General features: G+C 45.1%; 1 protein-coding gene across 4 annotated transcripts in view; it reads left to right on the top strand.

The window, feature by feature from the left end:
• BRINP2 (BMP/retinoic acid inducible neural specific 2) overlaps nt 1-20,909 on the top strand; it is a 118,450-nt gene extending 97,541 nt beyond the window's left edge. For all 4 annotated transcript variants that reach the window (XM_037825283.1, XM_037825282.1, XM_037825285.1 and 1 more), the window contains exons 3-8: nt 1,591-1,781; nt 2,874-3,082; nt 12,412-12,517; nt 15,142-15,378; nt 17,438-17,660; nt 19,297-20,909. In XM_037825283.1, the coding sequence (XP_037681211.1) occupies nt 1,591-1,781; nt 2,874-3,082; nt 12,412-12,517; nt 15,142-15,378; nt 17,438-17,660; nt 19,297-20,413 (2,083 nt within the window). In that variant the 3' untranslated portion in view covers nt 20,414-20,909. The remainder of the gene's footprint in view (nt 1-1,590; nt 1,782-2,873; nt 3,083-12,411; nt 12,518-15,141; nt 15,379-17,437; nt 17,661-19,296) is intronic.
• Nucleotides 20,910-21,744: the final 835 nt, after the last annotated feature.

Below are 21,744 nucleotides of genomic sequence, written 5' to 3'. Positions count from 1 at the left end.
CTAGTATTCATGTATTTTTCATCATTATGTACTTTCACTTAAAAATGTGTATGTGTATATGCTAATTTTACTTAAGAATGTCATTGGAGCAGTAAATTTTATTAATTTTATTGAATCTTGACCCTGAAGTACATGCTTTTTAACATTCTGTATAACAAAATGGAAAGGACACATAAAGCACTCTCACTACATACTGAAGTACGATGTTTGTCTCAGGGAAAAAAATACTTGTGTGTGTGTTTGAGTTGAGAGCTGAACTAATTACTTTCTTCATGGAGCCCCAGTTTTCCCGAAACAACAACCAACAGAAAAATTGTGGTTTTTCAGACCTGAGTATTTGGCAAAATACTAAAAAAACAGAATGAAGCAAGCGTGGCTCTTCAAGGAAAACAACTGACAATATTTGTTAATAAGATAAAATTTTTAAGCTTTCAAATGAAAATTAGAATTTTAGAAAACTTGTGTTCATCATTGTGACAGCTTTCCAATATTTAAAGACTTTTCTGATGAAATTGGTAGTAATATTAACAAATGTGGTGTTTTGATATTATATAATGAAAGTGTCAGATTGTGGAAGACCTGCATAACTCAGAGATCCAATATTTTCTAGATGACCAGTACATGATGTTACACAATCATGCATGGGGTAAAATGATCCAATCAAAGTGACATATAGACCAATGTATTTTATGTAACAGAATATGAAAAGTCCATTGATATGTTTTCAGAATCCACACTGCAACTAACCTTTAAGAAACTACCATTTGATGAGTTCTAGTACGGTCCCAAAGAATAATATCCACAATTTTCTGAAATTCTGTTTCCAGCTGGATATCTGTATGAGGCCAGATTTTTTCATACACTTCAACTGAAACAACATATCACAACAGATTGAATGCAGAAGCAAATATGAGAATGCAGCTGTTTACTACAAAACCAGATATTAAAGATGTTTGCAAAAATGCAAAGCAATCCATTCTCACTAAATTTGTTTTGTTTCAGAATATAGAGTGGTTTTCACAAAAATTTGCTATTTTTGTAACGTGTAGTAGTTTTTTTATTGTTATCTTTAATAAATTTAAAATTTCTCAGTTTTAATTTATAAAATGGTAAATATCAGTACATAAAAGCCACGTAAACAAATATGGGGGCTCAATAATTTTTAAGATTATAAAGAGGTTCTCGGCCAACCTCCTGACTCTACAGGTGAGTAAACTGAGGACATGATAGGTGACGTGACTCCTCCACTGAGTTGCCATGTGACTATACCACATCTCTGCAATCCACTGTCGCAATGTTTTCTTTCCACTACCCTACACTACCAGCCGTGTCTGCCTTCACGTGAATAAGCTGACCAGCTACTCTCCAGTGAGAAAGCTGGGAGGGAGTAGGCCCTGGTGGAAGTCGTTGAGATAAGGCTTTCTCACATCCTGGGAACCAGGAGCCAGGGGAAGGACTGAGGACCCTGGGTGCCTCTCTCTGGGAAGAGATGGGCTGAGCGAGGTGGGAAGGACTTTACTGACTTCAGATTTTACACCTGTTGTTCTGAACTACAGTGAGCGTTTCCTTATCCCTTGGCTTTTCATCCAGGGAGTTTGCCCGTTGGAAAGTGAACAGCTTGGCTCTGGAAAGGAAGGACTTTTTCAGTTTGCCATTGCCTCTTGCCCCAGAGTTCATCCGGAACATCCGCCTCCTGGGAAGAAGACCCAACCTGCAACAGGTTACCGAAAACCTGATCAAAAAGTACGGCACTCATTTCTTACTTTCTGCCACCCTTGGAGGTAAGCACATCATGAGCCCACGCTAATTAGTTTCTAGGTCATTTAAAATATCTTTAAGCCCAAGTGAATGTATTTCCAAAGTCTTCCTGGTTCTTTTGTTCTTTCAAGCCTATTATTGCCTAAAAAGTGTTTTCTTTCTGGTGTGCATTTGAGAACAGTGCACTCTCTTAATTTCCAAATTCACCCTGGATCATGGCTGTTTGCTTGCAAGCATCTCCTGAGGAGAATATGGGGATAGGGAGCTGGACTACGGACCTGTTCTTGCTAAACACTGCCAGGAGGGGGCGCTCCAAGTTTTTCTTCTGACTCGGCCATCTAACCCCATGTCTTCTCCACATCTTGATGTTTGCTGTAGCTACAACTGTAGACCTATAGGCAAGGTGGATGTCCTTTGAGTCCCTGATCCTTGCTACCTTTCCATAAGGATTGGTAACCGACCAGACCAGTTCCACCGTATTCCTGGCTCTGGTCGGAACAGAGGATGGGGAGGGTGGGATGGTCCCACAGGCAGCCACGACATAGGGCAGAGTGAAGAGCTCTCAAGAAGCAGCAGCCTCTCTGTCCCGAGAAGAAGAAAGCAGGATTTCTAATAAGATTTAGCTCACTCTCGGATGGACAAAAGAGGCTCCCCCAGTGTTCACAGCAGGCACTGGCATATGATAGGAGCTGGGTGTTTGGTGGGGAGGGGATTGGTTGAACATCAAGGCTTTTGCCCTTTCTAAGGGAGCAGAAATATCCATGGCAATTTCTCATAAACACCTTGAGAGAATTTTATCACCCTCTTGGAGGAAGATTGCCTGAGACAGAGATCAATAGAGGATGTTAAATGGATAAGCTGGGAGTGGGAGTGGGGGCAGGGGAAGGATAAGCTTTGGGGTCATTGAAGAAGGAGGGCCTCTCAGGCAATGAGACCTGTTACCTCATCTGTCAAGACTCGTGAGATGGTTCTAAACATGGTAAGGGATAGGGGAGTCGACAGCAGGTGCAATGGGCTCCCCCTAGCACTGGCTGCCCTGGCCAAAGCTTCATGTGCCTGCTGGTGGGGATTAGGAAACCGAGGACCCCACTGATGGATCATGTTATTTGCTATAGGAGAAGAGTCCCTTACCATTTTTGTGGACAAGCAGAAGCTCAGCCGAAAGACAGAGACGGTGGGAGGTGCCCCTGTATCTGGGGGCAGTGGGAACAGCTCTGCCGTGTCCCTGGAGACCCTGCACCAGCTGGCGGCCTCTTACTTCATTGACAGAGAGAGCACTCTGAGAAGGCTGCACCACATCCAGATCGCCACAGGGGCCATCAAGGTAACGGCCTGGGGGGTCCTGGTGGGGTGAGCGTGGGGAGGGATGGGCAGGGCGAGACCAAGAGGGAGAACAGAGCCTTAACCAGCTTCCTGTCAGCCGGGCCTGCCTGATCTAAGAGGGAAAGAAGCTTTCTGGTGGAAGGTACCACTGGCCCCAAAACACAGCCTGAATCATTGATTCTCAGTAAATTTCCATGTCGCATCTAGCCTGAGGACCACAGGGAAAAGGCAGACAAGGTCACTCCTTTACAGAGGTTAGGTTCTAGTGGTGGGTGAAGATAATTAACAAGTGAAAAACAACAAGGCAATTTCAGACAGTGATAAAGAAAAGACAGAGACAAAACGTCCAGATTTCCTGGGGTTAAGAGGGAGCAGCTAGTAATAGCAAGAATGGTCAGAGGAGGGCACTGTGGGGTATAGACTTTGAGGTTGAGATCTGAATATAAAAAGTCGCTGTGTGTAGCTCTGAGGGAAGAGTGTTCAGGCAGAGGGAACAGTGAGTGCTAAGGCCCTGAGGCAGAAACCAGAGAAGACTGGTGTAACTACAGTGTGGTGAGCAAGACACTGGTAATGGTGAGGTCGAGAAGTAGGGAGGAGCCAGATGACGTGGCCGTGACAAGAAGTTTTATTATAATTCAATGTACAATGGAAAACCATTGGAGAGTTTTAAGCAGGGGAGTGACATAATCTCAAGTGTATTTGAAACAGATCAATAGTTTATTGTGATTATAATAACTTCTATCTTCACTTCTTACACCTACAAAATTTCTGGGGAAGTTCACATTGTTTTAAGGAAGAGAAGACTAGTGAAACAAACTTGGGCATACTGACTTTTTTTGTGTGTGAAAATATAAAGTTAGGATGATGAGTAGAGATCAACTATGTGTTATATTTTTACTTTTATCCTATCCGAAATGCACAAAGGTAATTTTGTACATTTATTAATTCAATCAGTAACTGTTTATTGAGCAGCTATTCTTTGTCAGGCACTGTTCTGAGTTCTGGGAATACAAGAGAGAAGAAAGCAGATAAAGTCCCTGTCTTCATGAAGCTTAAGTTCTAATGGGAGATTCAGAATTAAATAACTGTATAATGTCTGGTGGTGATGAATGGTATGAAAAAATAAGGCCAGGTAAGGGAATAGAGAGTGATGGAGACGTGGTACTTTTGGGAAGCCTGTTTGAAGGGAGGCCATTCAAGCACAGACAGGAACAAAGTGAGGAAATGAACCACATGGATGTCTTGAGTGAGACCATCCCAGGCCGAGGGAACAGCATTTTCAATTGCCCTAAAATTGGCACGTGCTCGGTATGTTCCAGGAACACCAAGGAAGTCAGTGTAGGTGGAGTGGAGTGAAAAGGGGGATGATGTGGGAGATGAGGCTGCAGGGGTCACACCAGCCAGGTGTGAAGGGCCTTCCTTGTTGGGGAGTAAGGAGGAAAAGGGGATCCTGGGGACCAATACGGTAGCTATTGTAGTGATGGATATGTGAAATAAAGGAGAGTGGTGTAGTTGTAGTGGGTGGTTGGCAGATTCAGAATATATTCTCAGTGTGGAGGCTACAGGATTATTTAATACAGAGGAAAAAATAATTTAAGAATAACTGCAAGATTTTTGACCTGAGCAACAAGATGAACAATTATCCCATTTATTAAGAAGGATAATGTTGAGGAGGTGGGGTTTAGATTTGGAAGAAATAGATCAAATGTTTGTTTTTCAGATATCTTGCATTTGGCATTCCTATTAGACATCCAAGTAAAGTTCTCTTACATGCAGTTAGATATAAACACAAGGTTTTCAAAGAAAGGTTGTGACTGGAGACATGAATTTGGCATACTAATATATACACATGTGCAGATGGTGTTTAAAGCTACAGGAAAGATGAGATCACTTAAGGAATGAGTGTAGCTAGGAAAAGGGGTGCTGGGACTGAGTTGTAAAGCACCCAATATTCAGAAATTGGGAAGCAGAAGAGAATTCAACAAAGGAGACTGAGACAGAGCAGAGGTTTGAAAAAAAAAAAAAGACAACAATGGAGTCACAAAAGCCAATTAAAGAAAGCATTTCACACAAGAAAAAAGGGAGCAAAAGTGTTAGATGCTGTCAACAGGTCACTAAGATGAAGATTCAGAACTGACCTTTGATTTGACAACATGGAGGTAACTGGTGACCTGAATAAAAGTAGTTTCAATAGCATGGAGGGTACAAAAGCCTAAGAGAAGGAGATTCAAGAGAGAAAGCCAAGTGAGTGATCAGAGATGAGTAGAGACCCTTTAAGGATTTTGCTGTAAAGACAGAAAAAAAAAAAAAAGGGTGATAGATGGAGGGTGATGTGGGGTCAGAGGAGGATGTGTTTTTGTTTAAAAGATGAGAGATGTTCTGGGATATTTGTATGTTGATTGAAATGATTCAGTAGAGAGGAAGAAACTGATCGTGCGGGTGGTATAGGAGATAATTGCAGGAACAAAATCCTCGAGCAGGTGAGAGGGACACTTCACCCTTTGTAACAGGAGGTGAAATGGAGTAAACAAGGACAAGTGCAGGTAGGATGGGAGATGTGGTGGTAGGAGGTTGAGGACATTTTCTTGCGATTGATTCTATTTCCTTGCAAAGTTCTCAGTTATAAGTAAAGAAGGAGGAGAGGAAAGAAGGTATGAGATGGTCTTTTCAGAGAATAGGAACATTAATTGACTAGACATATTAATGGATTGCTAGGCAGTTCTAAGGCCCTGCTTAATATTTGTGGTCATAACTATAACATGAGACCAGTCAGAATAGTTGTGAGTTTTATCAGCTACATTCAACAGTTCATATACAGGCATGCATGGAGTAGATGGAGATTTGGATTTAACCAGGATTTGTATGTGTGTGTGTGTGTGTGTGTGTGTGTGTGTGTGTGTGTGTACAGGATTAGAGACTAAAGAGGCAAGGGAGTTGAGAGTATATGCAAGAGAGAGAGTATAGTGATAGAACAATGAATCTAAGCTAGGCAAGGAGGGAAATGAGGCATTAAAGTACAATAGAAAGTGAAAAGTTGATCAAGTAAAAGATTGGAGGTCTCAGTATATTTGATGACTTGATGGAGGGGAGGCACTAGAGGAAGTTCCAGAGTGTGATGCTTAAAATTGAGATTACAGAGAGAGTGCAGTTACAACACCACCATGGCCATGGGCGTGGTGGCTAGGATGGTAGCAAAGCATGAGGGGAGGAGGTGAGGAAAGAAGAAACTAAGAGGCTGCAATTGAAGAATTCTATGGATTCTGTGGTCAACAGGAATGATACAGGCCTGGTGGTGGTAAGAAAGACAGTAACTCTAATACCAAAAATCCTCAGTGAGTGAGGGAAATAACAAGAAAAATAGACTGCAGTGAGGAGGGGGAGTGGGTGATAGAGTCCTGATGGCGTATGCTCCTGAGGAGCCAGAGGTGGTCAGGGAGGAGGAAGGAGCCGTGGTCAGGATGTCAGGATGATGAGCATGCAGGACCTAACTCACCTCCACTCCCAGGAATGTGATGGACAGTAGAGAGCCACTAATAGAGAACAATTCAGGAGAAGCCATGATCATCCTCAGGGTTAGCTAGGTTGTGCTCAGAGCAAAAAGGCAGAACAGATCCTTGAGAAGAAGTTGAGTTTATAGGGGATTTTGCTCAGGATGGACTGTGAGATACAGAGATAACAATGGAAATCAATTGTAGAGTTGGGATCAGATTAGGGGAACCCGAAAGCCTGAACTCTGCAACTACTGGTGGTGGGTATTTGAACAAGTAAGCAAACTTCTCTGAACCTCAGCTGACTTATCCCAAAACTGTTGAACAATTAGTAATTAGAAAAATTTCTACCTTGAGGATTGCTGTGAAGATTAAATAAGAGGATGCATTAAAGCATCAACCATAGAACAACTAGAGCTTGAAAAGTGATAATTCTTTCTCTTCATACAGTTACCAGACCATTGATGATCTATCCCTGATGTCTTCTTAGTCTCATCTCTCCATAGTCTTTGCCTACCCTTTACCACTACCCCATTCTCTACCCTCTGTCTGTGTCTTGTAGCCCAGTCATACCTAACTACCAGTCTTTATTCAAATATGCCATGCTCTCACGTATCCCTCATATTTCTGCTTGCAATGCTTGCCTGTGCACCTGAGTGGATCTTCCTTACCCTTCTTTGCTCAGCTCAAAAAAGATACCTCTTTTGTAAAGCCTTTCCTGACTCCCCAGGTAGTTAAATGCCCCTTTTCAGTGTTTCAAGCATATGCTCCTTTTATAGGGCTTATCATTTTGAACTGTAATTGCTAGCCAATGTGATGATAACCATCTACGATTATGAGGTCCTTTTAGGAGAGATAGGTCTTCATCTTTGATTCCCAGTATCCAGTACAGAACTTGCCACATTATGGGTAATGAGTAGGGGCTTGTTGAATTAATGAATAAATGAATGATTCACTGGACACGGCATTTTCCACATGGGTTAGGTGCTTCTGCTCAGTCTGTGTGCAAGCACACAAAAGCAAGACCCAGCCCAATAGGCAAGAGGCACCCCATACCACATCTTTGCTAGCTTGACACTCTCATTGGTGCTGTAGCATGTGTCACCGGCTTCCCTCTACTGAACATACCTTGGCAGTAGCTGAGCCAGCTTTCAGCATAGTCATTGCACTGTATAGGGTTGGGATAAAGGGAACCCTGCCACCTGCTTCTGCCTTAGTGAGTGAAAAATACTTGAGTGTCTCTGCCCATATCTTGTTTCATTAAGCAGGTGGGCTCTCACCTTCTACCCTTTCTTAGCACAAACATGGAGAAAGGGGTGCCCTGCCCAACACATTTTTCCATGACCCCACTGAACAGCCCCTCTGCTGTGAGGTGTATGATCAGCCTAGCCTCTCATACTGGATCTGTTTACATGCCTCTCTCCCCCTTCCAAAAAAGTAGGTCTTAGAGCAGTAGAGATTCTGCAGCATGCATTCCCACAATTCCAGCTTCCTTCACAGAATCTGGTGTGGGGTGAGATGCTCAGTAAAATGCTTGATGGGTGAGGGCAGCCTGCATGGTTTAGTAAGCAACAAACTTGCTCAAGTGAGAAGACTTGAGATTGATTCTCAGCTTTGATGCTTACTATTTCTGTGACCTTGAGAAGTCATTAAACTCCATTTCTCAAATCCATGGCATGTAGTTACCACTTATTTGGGTCATCTGTACTGGAGCTCACATTCAGCTAAATGAGTAGATCAGCTATTAAAATATTGAAACACTTCCATATGGGCTGGTAAACAGTCCTCACCCAACCCGTTGAGTGCCATCCTAACTACCTTTGCCCCTACCCTGGAATCCCCAGATATCCCCTTGAGAGTAGCCAAAGGGCTAAGGCCTTGGAAGGCCTCCTAAACCCTGCTTTGGCATTATGCTGGCCCCTCTTCTGACTAGTCAGCACGCTCCTGTTCTACCAGCTGTTAAATATTGTGAATGTCATCCTGACTCTACCACAGGGCTGTGGCGAGACCACCTGAAAACACTTTGCACACTGTAAAGGGTTCTGTACTTATATGCCATGTCCCTCATTCCCTGGAAGGGGTCAGAGCCATGGAGGAGGGAAGTGGACCTGTTTGTTAGTTGTAGCTCACCCTCTATTTAGTTGAAGACTGAGGAAGGACTTGGTGGGGAGGGCTTGAGATGCTTTTGAGCTGACTGAAGAGAGGCCTCCCAAAAGTTTAGGTGGGCCCTGGGATGGCAAAAGGGAGACTTTCTCACAAAGCATCCTTAAAACTGAGTTGTCTGAATTCTTCACTGCAGCAGCCTGGGATTCAATTTGCAGCTCTTATAAGCACAGGGACCATCAGCTGCACTCTCCCAGCCCAGCCCTCTTGCTCACAATTAGAAGCCCGTTTCCTCGGCTCTGAGCTTTGCAGGTGGCCCCCTAGGTAGGAAGAGAGCAGCTGGGGAAGCGGAGGACAGGGAGAGGGGAGCAGGTTCTTCGGAATGAGGGTATTTATGGAAAATTGGATGTGCTAATGAACCTGAGATCCATCAGGGCTTTCTGAAGGCAGGACCCATCTCTGTCAACAGGCCAATTAGCACATAATTATTTTCCCTTTCTGAAAGTTTATATGAAGTGTTCTTTGAAGCCTGTGCCTGAGTGAACTGCACTTCCCATTACCTCCGTGGGCCCCCTATTTAATTTGCTGAAGCTTTCCACCTCTTCTACAGAGAAAGGCCCAGGGTTTTCTCAACTAAGCCTTGAGAGACTCTGGATTTTCATCGCGTGGGGGAGTCTCATGTCATCCTCCTTACATCAGCACCCAGGCAGTACTTGCCAGGAGACCTCTCAAGCTCCCTTTCTCCTTCCCACCTTCTTATTTCTCTAGGGAGGACAGAGATGCCCTCAGAGCAGAATAGCAACGGAAAGGGCTATGACTTTGGGATCTAGGAAACATGAGTGGGCCTTCCTCATTTATGGATATCTGGCTTCAGATCCTTCCCCTTATCAGGAAATGAATATGGGATCATGGTCTTTTTCTCTTCCTTATTCCCATCCTTATGCCACACCTAACAAAGGAGTGCTAGTCACATACTTTCAGTGATGTACCTAATTGAACATCCTTCTATGGAACTGACTCTTGGAAACAGCAGAGCAAAGGTCAGAAAATAGCATCAAAGCCAGTCCTAGCAAGCTGAAAAAGATGGTTGTGTGTGTGTGTGTTTGTGTGTGCTAATGGATTGAGGATCAGTGGTATGTAGGAATAGGTGAAGATAAGGGAGAAGAAAGATTTACTGTGGCTGTTCTCTGACTCCTCCTACTCCTACCTGGGACTTGCTCAGTTCCCTCCCTGCTAGACCTGCTGGTGAGTGATCAGCTCAGTGGCTGGTGGATGGAAAAGCCAGCGCAGAACTCAGCAGCATTGTGATGGCCTATTTACCTAGAGGCAGGGGCAGGCAATTCTCCCAAACACTACACCCCACCCTACCCCCAGGCCTATCTGCCCACTTAATTCCAAGAAGGGCAGGCTTTCCCAGAGTAGCAGGGCCAGTCCTCAGCCATGGCTTTTCCTATAAGGATTTTTATACTGTATAAAAAGTAGACTTTACCTTGCAATAAAACTGGCTCTGCCTTCCCACTCCAGTCTGACAATCAGCCAATCACCTACTCAGTCTATAAAGAGACGTAATTCACACCTAGGCCCCACCTATGGAGGGACAGGCCCCTGTGCAACAGACGGGTACTGGGATTATAGAAACCTGTTTCCACTTGTCTGTGAGCTCCTTACTGGCAGGAACTGTGAGTTCTGGATGCTCCTTGAGTATTTGTTAGATGAATGAGTGAATAAAAGAATGAAATAAGTTGAGTGAATCCCATCCCTGCAGGTAACTAGCAGTGTGACCTTGTATAAGCCCCTTATCTTCTCTGGGCCTCGCGTGTGTAACTCTGAACCTTGGTTTTCTGCTCTGGAGAGTGATTGTAATGAGATTTGTCTCAGAGAGTTGCTGTGAAGGTTAAGTGGGGTGACCTCAGGGAGAGAACCTAGTAGACTGTAGAGAAGCTATGGCTCTTCTTTCAGATGGAGTCTTGCTCCTCACGCCTCATGTATATTGGCACACCTCTGCCTTTGTCTGGAATTATCTCTTTCTCGCTCTCCCAACTCCCTCTCCTTTCCCTCCCACCCTGATTTATCCTTCAAGACCAATTTATGGCTCACCTTCTCCATGAGGCCTTCTCAGACTGCTCTAAGCCATAAGGTTCTCTCCTGCCTCTCCCCCTTCTGTACTTTAAGTCAATCTCACACCATCTCTCACTTAAATGTTCTGTTCCTTGTGTCATTTTGAAGGCTAAGTATACCAACATCCCTTTGAGGAGGTCACTGACACGTCAGTATTCACCATGGTATCTAGCAGGGTGCTAAACCCATGCACTATGAAACCTATGGGTTGTAGATCATACAGCCTTTTCTTTTCCTTCTTAGAGTGCTTTCTCTTCCCTTTTCCACCTGCCCACTTCCTGCCTGTCCTTAAGGACCAACTAATTCCCTGCTTTTCCCTTTGTCTAGAGGTGTGCTCTCCTCAGTTCTCATTATGACATGTTGTTTCTGCCTGGAATTGGATGTGTTTCAATCAGTTGTGTATGTACCTGCCTCTCCACACATTGTAACCTCCTGGAGGACATAGTACATAGCTTGCATGTCTTTGTGCCCAACCCCCAAACCTGCAAAATACCACTCATGCACTTTCTTATGCATTAGATACCTACTATATTCCCAGCCCTGTTCAAATTACTGTGGATAACTTGGTGGGCAAAGGAGATAGGGAGTTTTGTGTGTTGGGGGGTGGGTGTGGGGGGGGGGAGGTAGGCATGAATCCAATGCTCACACAAAAGGATGTGAAAAGAGGTAAAACTACAACTTGTTTACCTGCTGCAAAGCATTGGGGCCTGGAGCTAGGAGAAGAGGTCAGAAGAGTCAGGGCCAACTTCTCGAAGAACTCTGAATGTTTGATGAATTGTACAGAATTGAACGGTAGCTGCTCAATAAGTACTTGTTGATTGGTTGATTGATTGTTGGCAAAGTCTTCAGAGATCCTGAGAATAAAAGGGCCTCAGGTCCCCATCATTCTTATTACATGATTATTTCATTGCATTTAAAGCTCCCCATTTTTCATCTTCTACTTTAAACATCAGGGAAAAACTGATGGGCCAACTTTATAATATTTTAAAATGACTCTATGGTGTTTGGCAATATTACATAGCTATAAGAGTTTATGTATATTTAATATACTTATTAAAATATGCAGCAAGCCCATGGCTGATTTTCTCTAAGGATGTCTCAGTGCCGAGGTGGGACTTAAATGTTTAATACTAATAATAATACTCATAGCTCATATTTCTCTAGTGCTTTTCATCTTCAGGATCCTTAAGGCCTGTGGACACCACATCAAGTGGATGCAACTGGGCTCGCCCGCAGGCCCACCAGGCCTTTGTCTGGTCTCCTGTCTTCCTTGGGGGAGGGGGAGAAGGGGTGATGCCAGCTCAAAGGTCTCTCTCCTCCTCTACCTCCCCGGCTTACATTTATTTAATTTCCTCTTCCCAGACACAAATTCACTTTGGCTCCCTCTGATATACAGCCACGCATGTACAAATGCTGCCAGCTAGACAACCCAGACACTTTCTGTCTCAGATCGTGGAGGCAAAACGACTTTATGCTCCGGGGTAAAGAAAGGCACGAGCCGTTCCTTTGGCTAGTCAAGGACAGGAAACAAAAGCCTAAGACTGGACAACTCAAACGGGAAGGCCCAAGGGAAGGTCTCCACTTGTTAAATAAATCCACACTCTGCTCTTCCCCTCTCTAGGTCACAGAGACAAGGACTGGTCCCCTGGGTTGCAGCAACTATGACAATCTGGACTCAGTCAGCTCTGTCCTGGTGCAGAGTCCGGAGAACAAGGTTCAGCTACTAGGTGAGCAGCAGCTTGATGTTTTTCACACCTTTCACACCTGGTGAAAAACTGGAATCACTAACCGGCAAGAAAAAGTCCTTCCTGTCTCATTTGGCCATACCCTTCTTAGGACAAGAATTATCACAACTTCTGGGACCTGTGCTTAACGACTTTCCATCATCCTTTCAGGAAAACTTCTGATATGGTTTACTCTACACTCAAGACCCCTTACTTTTCCATTTGATGTCCAAATCCTCCCACCTGATATTCCTTCCCAAGACCTCTGTCACTGTGCTATAAAGAACAGCACATCCATCCTTATACGCCTTGACCTAGTTTGACAATCTCCTTTTTGCCGGAAGAACTCTCTGCTTTACCCTAATAACACCATGGGGAATAGCTTGCCTTTGTACAGTGATTATGGGGCCACCATTTGTAGCTCTACTACGAGCTATACAACCTGTTGGACCATTGGCTATTGTAACTCCAGCCCGAGAGTAGTCCCTGTTTTCTGTGGTAAGTCTGTGGTCTGCCTTGGGAAGTTCAAAGCCAGGAGAAGAGTGTGAGGGGGAATGGGAGCCTTGACTGGAGGCAAAACAAGCAAAGTGGGAAGGACAGTGAACGGGAATTACGCTAGGTCTGGCAGCTGAGAGATAAGGGAGGCACTCAGCAACTGCCCTCTGTTCCCTCTGGGCATCCTGTGGACCAGGGCTGTGCAAATTGATTCAGATGGAAATGTTTGGCAGTGGGAAAAGTTCATTTATCTTAAGGCCTAACTGAATTGGACTCTGTTTGAGATATTATTGTCTCGGCATTAGCAAATCAATAGCCCTCAACGAGGATCTACGATTGCGAATTCCAGGCAGTCTGAGCCAGAAGCGACACACCAGTGAGTCAAGGAATATATAATAAAGAGGAGTAAAAGATTCCTGTTATTTAGAGCTACCTAATGTGATTAGCATCCCTCTTCTCCTGTGTCCCTGGATGAGCTGAGTCTGTGTCTGGAAATTAGCGATGAGTGAAGTTCAAAATGTCTGGTGGTTCATTTGAAATAGTTTATGCCATTTAATTTTATAGCCCATCACTCATGCAGACATTGCTCTGGGCACTTATTTTATAGCAATGGAAAATGTTATGTTGAGGAAGAAGGAGGTAATGGGGGAGGTGAAAGGAAAGGACTTGGAGAGGGGTGAGTGTTGAACACAAGCCCATGGACAGGGTGTGTGGGGAGGACTGCTCAAGCGCCACTGTGAGGATCGTGATGTCAGGAAAGGAAAATTTAGGAGCAGTTTCAGAACAGCAGGTAGACCTCAGACAAGAAGAATAGCAAACATCTGCTGCTGCTGGCAATTGCAATTTTTATTTTGAGGTCTGTGAAGACTGAGATACACTGAGGGCTCTCTGATTTAATGCCAAGGACAGGGTCAAGGTTGTGAAAATAAAGAGCTGGCAGACATTTGAGGAAAGGGGAGCACATCCTATCAGAAGTCCTCGTATCCCTGACTCTCCTGGCACAGTTTCTCACAACTGGCAAGGCCCTACTTGGGGAGCCTCCTGCCAGTGTGACCTAGAACATGGCCTGGCAGCATTCAAAGTTCTGTCCTCAGTTCATCCCTTGGGGAGCTTCTGACAGCTGCCTTCTCTGTGGCTTGAAGCCAACCAGGGGAATGTTCTGCTTTTGTTTGATCACCATGGGGTAAACTGATAGGTACCACAGATGGCAGCAAAAACTGAAGCTTGAGCAATTTAGTGGAGTCTACCCAAGATCACAGGAAGCTAACGAAAAGTAGAGCTGGGTGCCATTGAAATCTAACCAAGTCTGACTGACCTTGGGGTGTCTACCACCATCCTACTTTCCAGTCTCCTAAAGAGTTAAATCATATGGAGATGGGGCAGCTAGTCACAGTTATGGAATCTGATCTGATGGGAAAAGGACAGGGTCTGATACCAGGCACCAAGATTTCACTGCTCCTGTCACCTTGGGCAAATTACTTATACTCTTTTTAGCTGTGCTGTCCACACCCATTAGAGCCTCACTGTGATCATATATGGGAAGTACAGACATAGTGCCTGCCTATTGTAAGCCCACCAGCACCTATCCCTGCCATGTAACCAAGCCCTTGTCCTCCTTCTTCGTCTTCAGAGCTGGTGTGGGAGGTCCAAGAGGGTCAGCATTCGGTGACGTTGTAAAATGCTGACTGCTAATCCTTACTAAGCTAGAAACAAGATGGCTACTGGAGGCAGAGCAAAAAGCCCATTGAGCCTTGATTCCTCCCCCATGGCAGTTCTAAGCTCTTCTCTTATCTGAAACATCTTTCCTTTCCATCCTAGAAATGCTGATGTGAAGCCAATAAACCTGTTCTTAAGATACACTCGCTCTCAATTTGGCTGATGCGAGGGGTTCAGCTAAGCCTTGGGTTTTGATGTTCTTCATCACATTTCCAGATCCTCCCCCATCTGTCGCTGGGGCAGCAACAACCATCTCTCCCAACCAGCTCAGCAGGATCAGGCCCGGGGGTAACCATTCTTGTGCCCAGGATGCGCAAGTCAGCAGAAACCCAGCTGGGTCTCCTGTGGCCTTGGGTGTAGGAAACTGAGTCCCCACTGCTTCTGCCTGATGATTCCCTAACACATCGTTTCCCCAGGCCTGCAAGTGCTCCTGCCTGAATACTTGCGGGAGCGGTTTGTGGCTGCGGCACTCAGCTACATCACATGCAGCTCTGAGGGTGAGCTTGTCTGCAAGGAGAATGACTGCTGGTGCAAGTGTGGCCCCGCCTTCCCAGAATGCAACTGTCCTGATGCTGACATCCAGGCCATGGAGGATAGCCTGCTGCAGATCCAGGACTCCTGGGCAACTCACAACCGGCAGTTTGAGGAGTCAGGTGAGCAGCTGGCAGGCCTTGTCAGTGTGAGATGGGCAAGGAAAAAGCCTGGAAAACTCACCTCAGATCCTGGCTCTACCACTTCCTGCCTCTGTGATCTCAAGCAATTCATATGACCACCCTCCCAGTCCCAGTTTTATTTTCTTTTTCATATGTAAAGGAACACAATGCCTACCTAAGAGACATGTTTTATGGACTTAATAAGCTAGGTATATGTATACTTGAGGGCAAGGGTGTTGTCAGTCTTATTTGCTACAGATTCTACCATGCCTAGAACAGGCCTGCCTGAAAAGTGTATGCACAATAAATATTTGTTGAATGAATGAATGAGGTGTGCAGTGCGGAAGAGTTCTAGGCACACAGGAGGCAACCAGTACATGATAGTTGTTGGTTGTTGCTGTTTGTTAAGACCTGGATGTAGAGTATTTAGCTTTGCATACTTGTTCTAGACAGATCAGCTTTATGAACCTAGAGTAGCCATGTAGCTTCTCAATGCCTCAGTTTTCCTATCTGTGAAAGAGGGATGTGATAATAATAGATGGATGGAAGGACCCTATGGACTAATGTCGGTGAAATTAAAGCAATAAAGGACATGGTTTTTTCATATGTTGAAATGCTTAATGAATGATGGTTATATGGATAAAATCTCAAACATGATGTTGGAGAAAGAGCAAGATGAAAAAAGCTATGTGTTGTATATTACCATTTATATGATGTTGAAAACATAACTAACACTCAGTATCTTTCATGGATAAATATACTTGTAGTAAACAAAAGTTACATAATAACAAGAAAACATCAAGAGTGTTGTTACCTCGGGATAGAGAGGGAGGGGAAGTTTAGGGCCTCCAAGTATATTTGGTTCACCTTATATCTTTAAAAAATGTGAAGCCAATATGGCAAAAGAGGTGGCAGGAACATGGAAGTTCATCCTATTATTCTCTATACTCTTCTGCATGCTTAAATGGTTCCTTAAAATAACTACGCATATGCTAGTTATTAGTGTCATTACTAGATGTGGTTCTCTAATCCTCCAGAGGAATGAGACACCAGGTAATGAAAATTCAGGAATGAGAAACCAGTGTTTCCATTTCAAGTCCTAGACAAGGCAGTTGATAGCTGAGGAGAATATCTATTCCATTCCCATCCCTTTACAGCTGCTTTAGGCTAATGGTGGTGGGATATAGTTGATAACTCTGAAGTACGTAGGAAGGGACTTCAGATTTCCATCACTATGAGTTACTGCTGATGAGCAAACAAGGGCTGTCTAGTGTTCCACCAGGAAAAGTATGGTGGCTACAGGTCCCAAGTAAAAGCAGAACAGAGGACAGACATCTGAGAATGCAGTCAGAAAAAAATACCATGCCCAGGAAGCTCTGAGAAGAGCTCAGATTTGCAATAGGAGCTGAGAACTAAGAAGCCAATTGCTTCTGGATTAACTGCAGGAAGAAATAGGTGTCTGGCCAAGAATTGATGGTGGAAAGAAAGGAAGGGTATCTTAGAGGGTAGGAGAGCTGGACATGGAGGGAATAGGCTGGTCTCAGGGGACAGAAATCTTTCTAAGAAATGTTTCTGAGCTGGGTGTCCTGTCTTCTCTCTGTGTCTACGTTGTCCAGCTGGGTGCACTTTCACCTTCATGAGCACCTCACATTTTCCATAAAGGTGTCATGGTATTCTTGAAGAAGATTGGCCTGACACTGTGTTGTGGATGACTTAGAAGAAGATATAAAAGGGAGACAGATGTGTCCCAAGGTCATTGCTGAAAGCAGGACCTCTGGCCCTTTGGATAGTGACAGAGATCTATTTTGAAATTCAAAAGCATATAAAGGGAAGGAAGGATAGGAAAGAATCCTAGAGTCATATTTTTTTAAGTATATGAATTGTATCTCAATAAAGCCATTAAAAAAAAGAAGAAGAAGGATCTGGGAGAGTGGGTAGTGGGTGTGACACCTCCTCCCTTGTGCCATGACTTTGGAGGGTGAGCCGAGTGTGGAGAGGGCCTGGTTGCCCCTCCCAGGGCTCTGCATAGCTGCCCCTCACTTTATATTCCTGTCCACAGAGGAGTTCCAGACCCTGCTGAAAAGGCTGCCCCAGGACCGGTTTCTGAACTCCACAGCCATCTCCCAGTTCTGGGCCATGGACACCAGCCTCCAGCACCGCTACCAGCTGCTGGGAGCCAGCTTGAAAGTGCTGCTCAAGAAGACCCGTCGGATCGTCCGCCGGCTCTTCAACCTCTGCAAGCGCTGCCACCGGCAGCCTCGCTTCCGCCTGCCCAAGGAGAGGTGAGCGCCCCACAGACGTCAGGCCAGAGCCCGGTGCCACCCCCCATGGCTGCTGAGGCCAGGGAGGGCCCTCTGTTGAACATGGGGGAGTTGGGAGTGGTGACCCACACATGGCCTCTTTGATTCTCCTGTCATCTTGACCTACTTGTGCGTTATTCTCAATTGTGAATTGTGTATGAAGGTGGAAAAAGAGAGAGAGAAAGAGACTAAGTTTCCTTTTATATAAATTATAGTAGATTCAAATGTTATTCCAATAATACAATAATTCTCACTCACTCATTTCCATTTTAAGAGTCTTTTAGGAAAGAAAGGGGTGGAGTTAAAGCTCATACACCAATCACATATAATGAGAAATACACACGTTGGATAGTTGCAAACAAGTTAAAGTCCTCTCCTCTTAGACACGGCAGGAAGGCAAAATGAGACCCAGTGACCTTGGGAACAGAGTGGGCTGTGTTGTCATAGGCATTCATTCATTCACTCACTCATTAGTTTATTTATTCAATAAGTTTTTAAGTTCATATTTCATAGCCTAATATGTCAGTGATATTAGTTCATTGGGAAGATTTAGCAAACATATGGAAACATAAAACATAAAAACATAGAAAATCATAACTATATGGCAACCACTTAAAGGGAATAGTACAGCATGGGGCATGAATCAAAGACGTGATGTGCTAGAGGCTGAGGCCAGAGTGGAAAGCCAACTGGGCGGAGGTTTTCTTGACCACAGCTTGAGGGAAGAGGTGGAAATGGTTCGGTGCATGTAAGGTGAGCAGCATTCTAAGCAAGGGAAGCTGCCTTCGCAGTAACTAACTGAGGCACAAGGTGAGAAGGGACGCATGAGTGGAGAGGACAGGTCAGCAAGGGTTTTTGTGAGGGTTTCTTTTTTTTTTCAACAAATATGTATTTAATGCATCAGGAACAATGCTAATTTCTAAGGCTATGTTAGTGGATAGTAGAGTGTCTCTGCATTCATTCTGTTTACAAGGAAGCAGTCTATAAACAAGTAAACCAATAATTTCAGAAACTAATAATTGCTGTGAATTAAATAAAAGCAGGGTAATGTGGTAGGGAGTACCTGGGGTGGCTCTTTTTTGAAATGAAAGCCTGGGAACGCTTTCTCAAGGAGGTTACATAAGAGCTGAAATATGAATTTTAAGAGAGAAATTTCTTTCTCTTGGAAGAAAAGTGATAGAAGCAGAGGGAGAGAAAGGATAGAAACTGTGAAGTGAGAATGGAGTTGGCATGAAGGAAGTTTGGAGAGCCAGTAGTTGGAAGACCTTATTTGGAAGCTGAAGACTTAAATTTGAATAAATATGTGAAAATCCTCTGCAGGCTTTTGAATAAGGGAATGAGGCAGTTCTGGGGAGAGATGAAACCGTGTGCTTCTAGGAGAAATTTGAAGTCAAATATTTACGGTGTTGATTCATCCGAACCAGAGCTCCAGGCTTTACTCCATTAATCCAAAGTAGAGTAGTAAGGATTCCATCATTCAGGGAACCACTAAGGAGCTTGGGAATTTTATCCTCTTCATCACTTCCCCACCCATTAGTTGATCTCCCACCACCATTAGGGAGGATGGCACTGTGTGGATTTCTTTGACTCTTGCTTCATTTTTCTCTCTCTCCTCAAGGCCTGTGTCCTACTGGTGGAACCGAATCCAGTCCCTCCTCTATTGTGGAGAAAGCACCTTCCCTGGCACCTTCCTAGAACAAAGCCACAGCTGCACCTGCCCCTATGACCAATCTTCCTGCCAGGGCCCTCTCCCATGTGCCTTGGGTGAAGGTCTTGCGTGTGCCCACTGTGCTCCAGACAACAGCACACGCTGTGGGAGCTGCAACCCTGGCTATGTGCTGGCCCAGGGGCTTTGCCGGCCAGAGGTGGCTGAGTCCTTGGAGAACTTCTTGGGGCTGGAGACAGACCTGCAGGACCTAGAGCTGAAGTACCTGCTACTGAAGCGAGACAGCCGCATAGAGGTTCACTCCATATTTATCAGCAATGACATGCGCCTGGGCAGCTGGTTTGACCCTTCCTGGAGGAAGCGCATGCTACTCACCCTGAAGAGCAACAAGTACAAGCCTGGGCTGGTGCACGTGATGCTGGCCTTGTCTCTGCAGATCTGCCTCACCAAGAACAGCACCCTAGAGCCTGTCATGGCCATCTACGTCAACCCCTTTGGGGGCAGCCACTCGGAGAGCTGGTTCATGCCCGTGAATGAGGGCGACTTCCCTGACTGGGAAAGGACTAACGTGGACACAGCTGCCCAGTGCCAAAACTGGACTATCACCTTGGGAAACAGGTGGAAGACCTTCTTTGAGACGGTCCATGTTTACCTACGGAGCCGAATCAAGTCCCTGGATGACAGCTCCAATGAGACAATCTACTACGAGCCCCTGGAGATGACTGATCCCTCCAAGAATCTTGGCTACATGAAAATCAATACTTTGCAGGTCTTTGGCTACAGCCTGCCCTTTGACCCAGATGCTATCCGGGACTTAATTCTCCAGCTGGACTACCCATATACTCAAGGTTCCCAGGACTCTGCCCTCTTGCAGCTCATTGAGCTTAGGGACCGGGTGAACCAGCTCTCTCCACCTGGCAAAGTCCGCCTTGACCTATTTTCCTGCTTGCTCCGGCATCGGCTCAAGCTGGCCAACAATGAGGTGGGCAGGATCCAATCCTCCCTGAGGGCTTTCAATTCCAAGCTGCCAAACCCCGTGGAGTATGAGACAGGCAAACTCTGTAGCTAATGGGGGGTCCACTCCAAGTGCCGGGCAGGGAGGGAAATCCACAGATCCCAGGTGCAAAGATAATCCAAGGCCTAACCTTAGTGCCAACAGGGTGCTCCCATGAGACTGTTAGCACCCAGCAGATGGGACGTTGAGCCTTGGACTGAAGTAGGTGGGGGAAAATGAAACAGCCACTGCACACACACACACACACACACACACACACACACACACACACACACTCTCTCTCTCCCACAGGGAGTCACTCAGCAGCCTGGATCTGTAAAGTCGGTGCTGTCTAAAATGAATGCAGTTGAAGGAGAGGAACCAAGGGAAAGATTAAGAAAAAGAACCAGCCAAACCATGAAACAAAACAAATCCTTAAAAGTGATTCTTGTCATTCAAGAAAGCAAGAGGGAACAAAAATGGGAGGGGTGGGGGCTCTTCCTTGCCCTCTGTGGAGTCACTTTTGTATTCTTTTTAACCAGATTTCTTAAAATGTTGTTGTTTGTGATTCCCCACCTTGGTTCTTACTTTTTGTGTGTTGCCTCCTCTGCGTGCTCCGGTACACTGAGTGCTCCCCAGGATCACTCCCTTAGGAACTCCCTTAGGAAATGAGAAATGAAACCGACAGAGGACTGATATGGGCAGGCAGGCGGCCTTGCACCCCTGCTCTCTGCTCCTTTCTCCAGCACCCTTGCTTCTTCAGCTCAGTCAGTTTCAGGTCTGCCCAGAGCTCCTTTTCCAGCAGCACCCGTTCCATGCAAGAAAGCTGCAGTCAAGTTAGTGAGAGACAATGCATAGGGAAAAGTTCTTGTTTTTTTGAGACAAAAATTTATTTTATGATTGTTTTCCTTGTCAATCTGCTCCAGCCATGTGAACATCTGAGTAAAAATTTACCTGTTTTAATATATTTTTTAAAAAGGCCTTTTTTAGAAAAAAAAAAAAAAGTTAGAAAAGAGAAAAAAAGAGTATAGTTCCTGGTTTGCCTGTATTTTTTTAAATGGCTATGCATGTGACATGTGGGTGTCTATGGATGGAGGCTGTTGCTGTGGGGGAGACTGGTTGGCTAGTGTATGCACAAGTGTATGCATGTGTTGACCGGGGTATGAAGGTACGTGAGGGTACGTGTGTGTCAGAGAAAGGAGGAGAGAGAGAGCGATTAAGTGAGGAGTGAAGCAGAACTCTTCCAGGGAGTTCTCTCGCTGCCCCTTCTTTCCTTTTTTCCCAGGAATGAGGTCTAACACATGTCCTACCACCAGGATTTCCACTATAAGAAGAGTAGGGTCAAAGTTCTTGCACACGAGGAGGAACTGCAGCCTTTGTGCTGGGATAAAAGTCTGCTCAAGGGG

The sequence above is a fragment of the Choloepus didactylus genome, chromosome 2, assembly GCF_015220235.1.
Source record: "Choloepus didactylus isolate mChoDid1 chromosome 2, mChoDid1.pri, whole genome shotgun sequence".
In the NCBI taxonomy this organism is placed as follows: Eukaryota; Metazoa; Chordata; class Mammalia; order Pilosa; family Megalonychidae; genus Choloepus; species Choloepus didactylus.
Note: the sequence above shows the minus strand (reverse complement) of the source record. Positions and strands in the feature narration are given on the sequence as shown.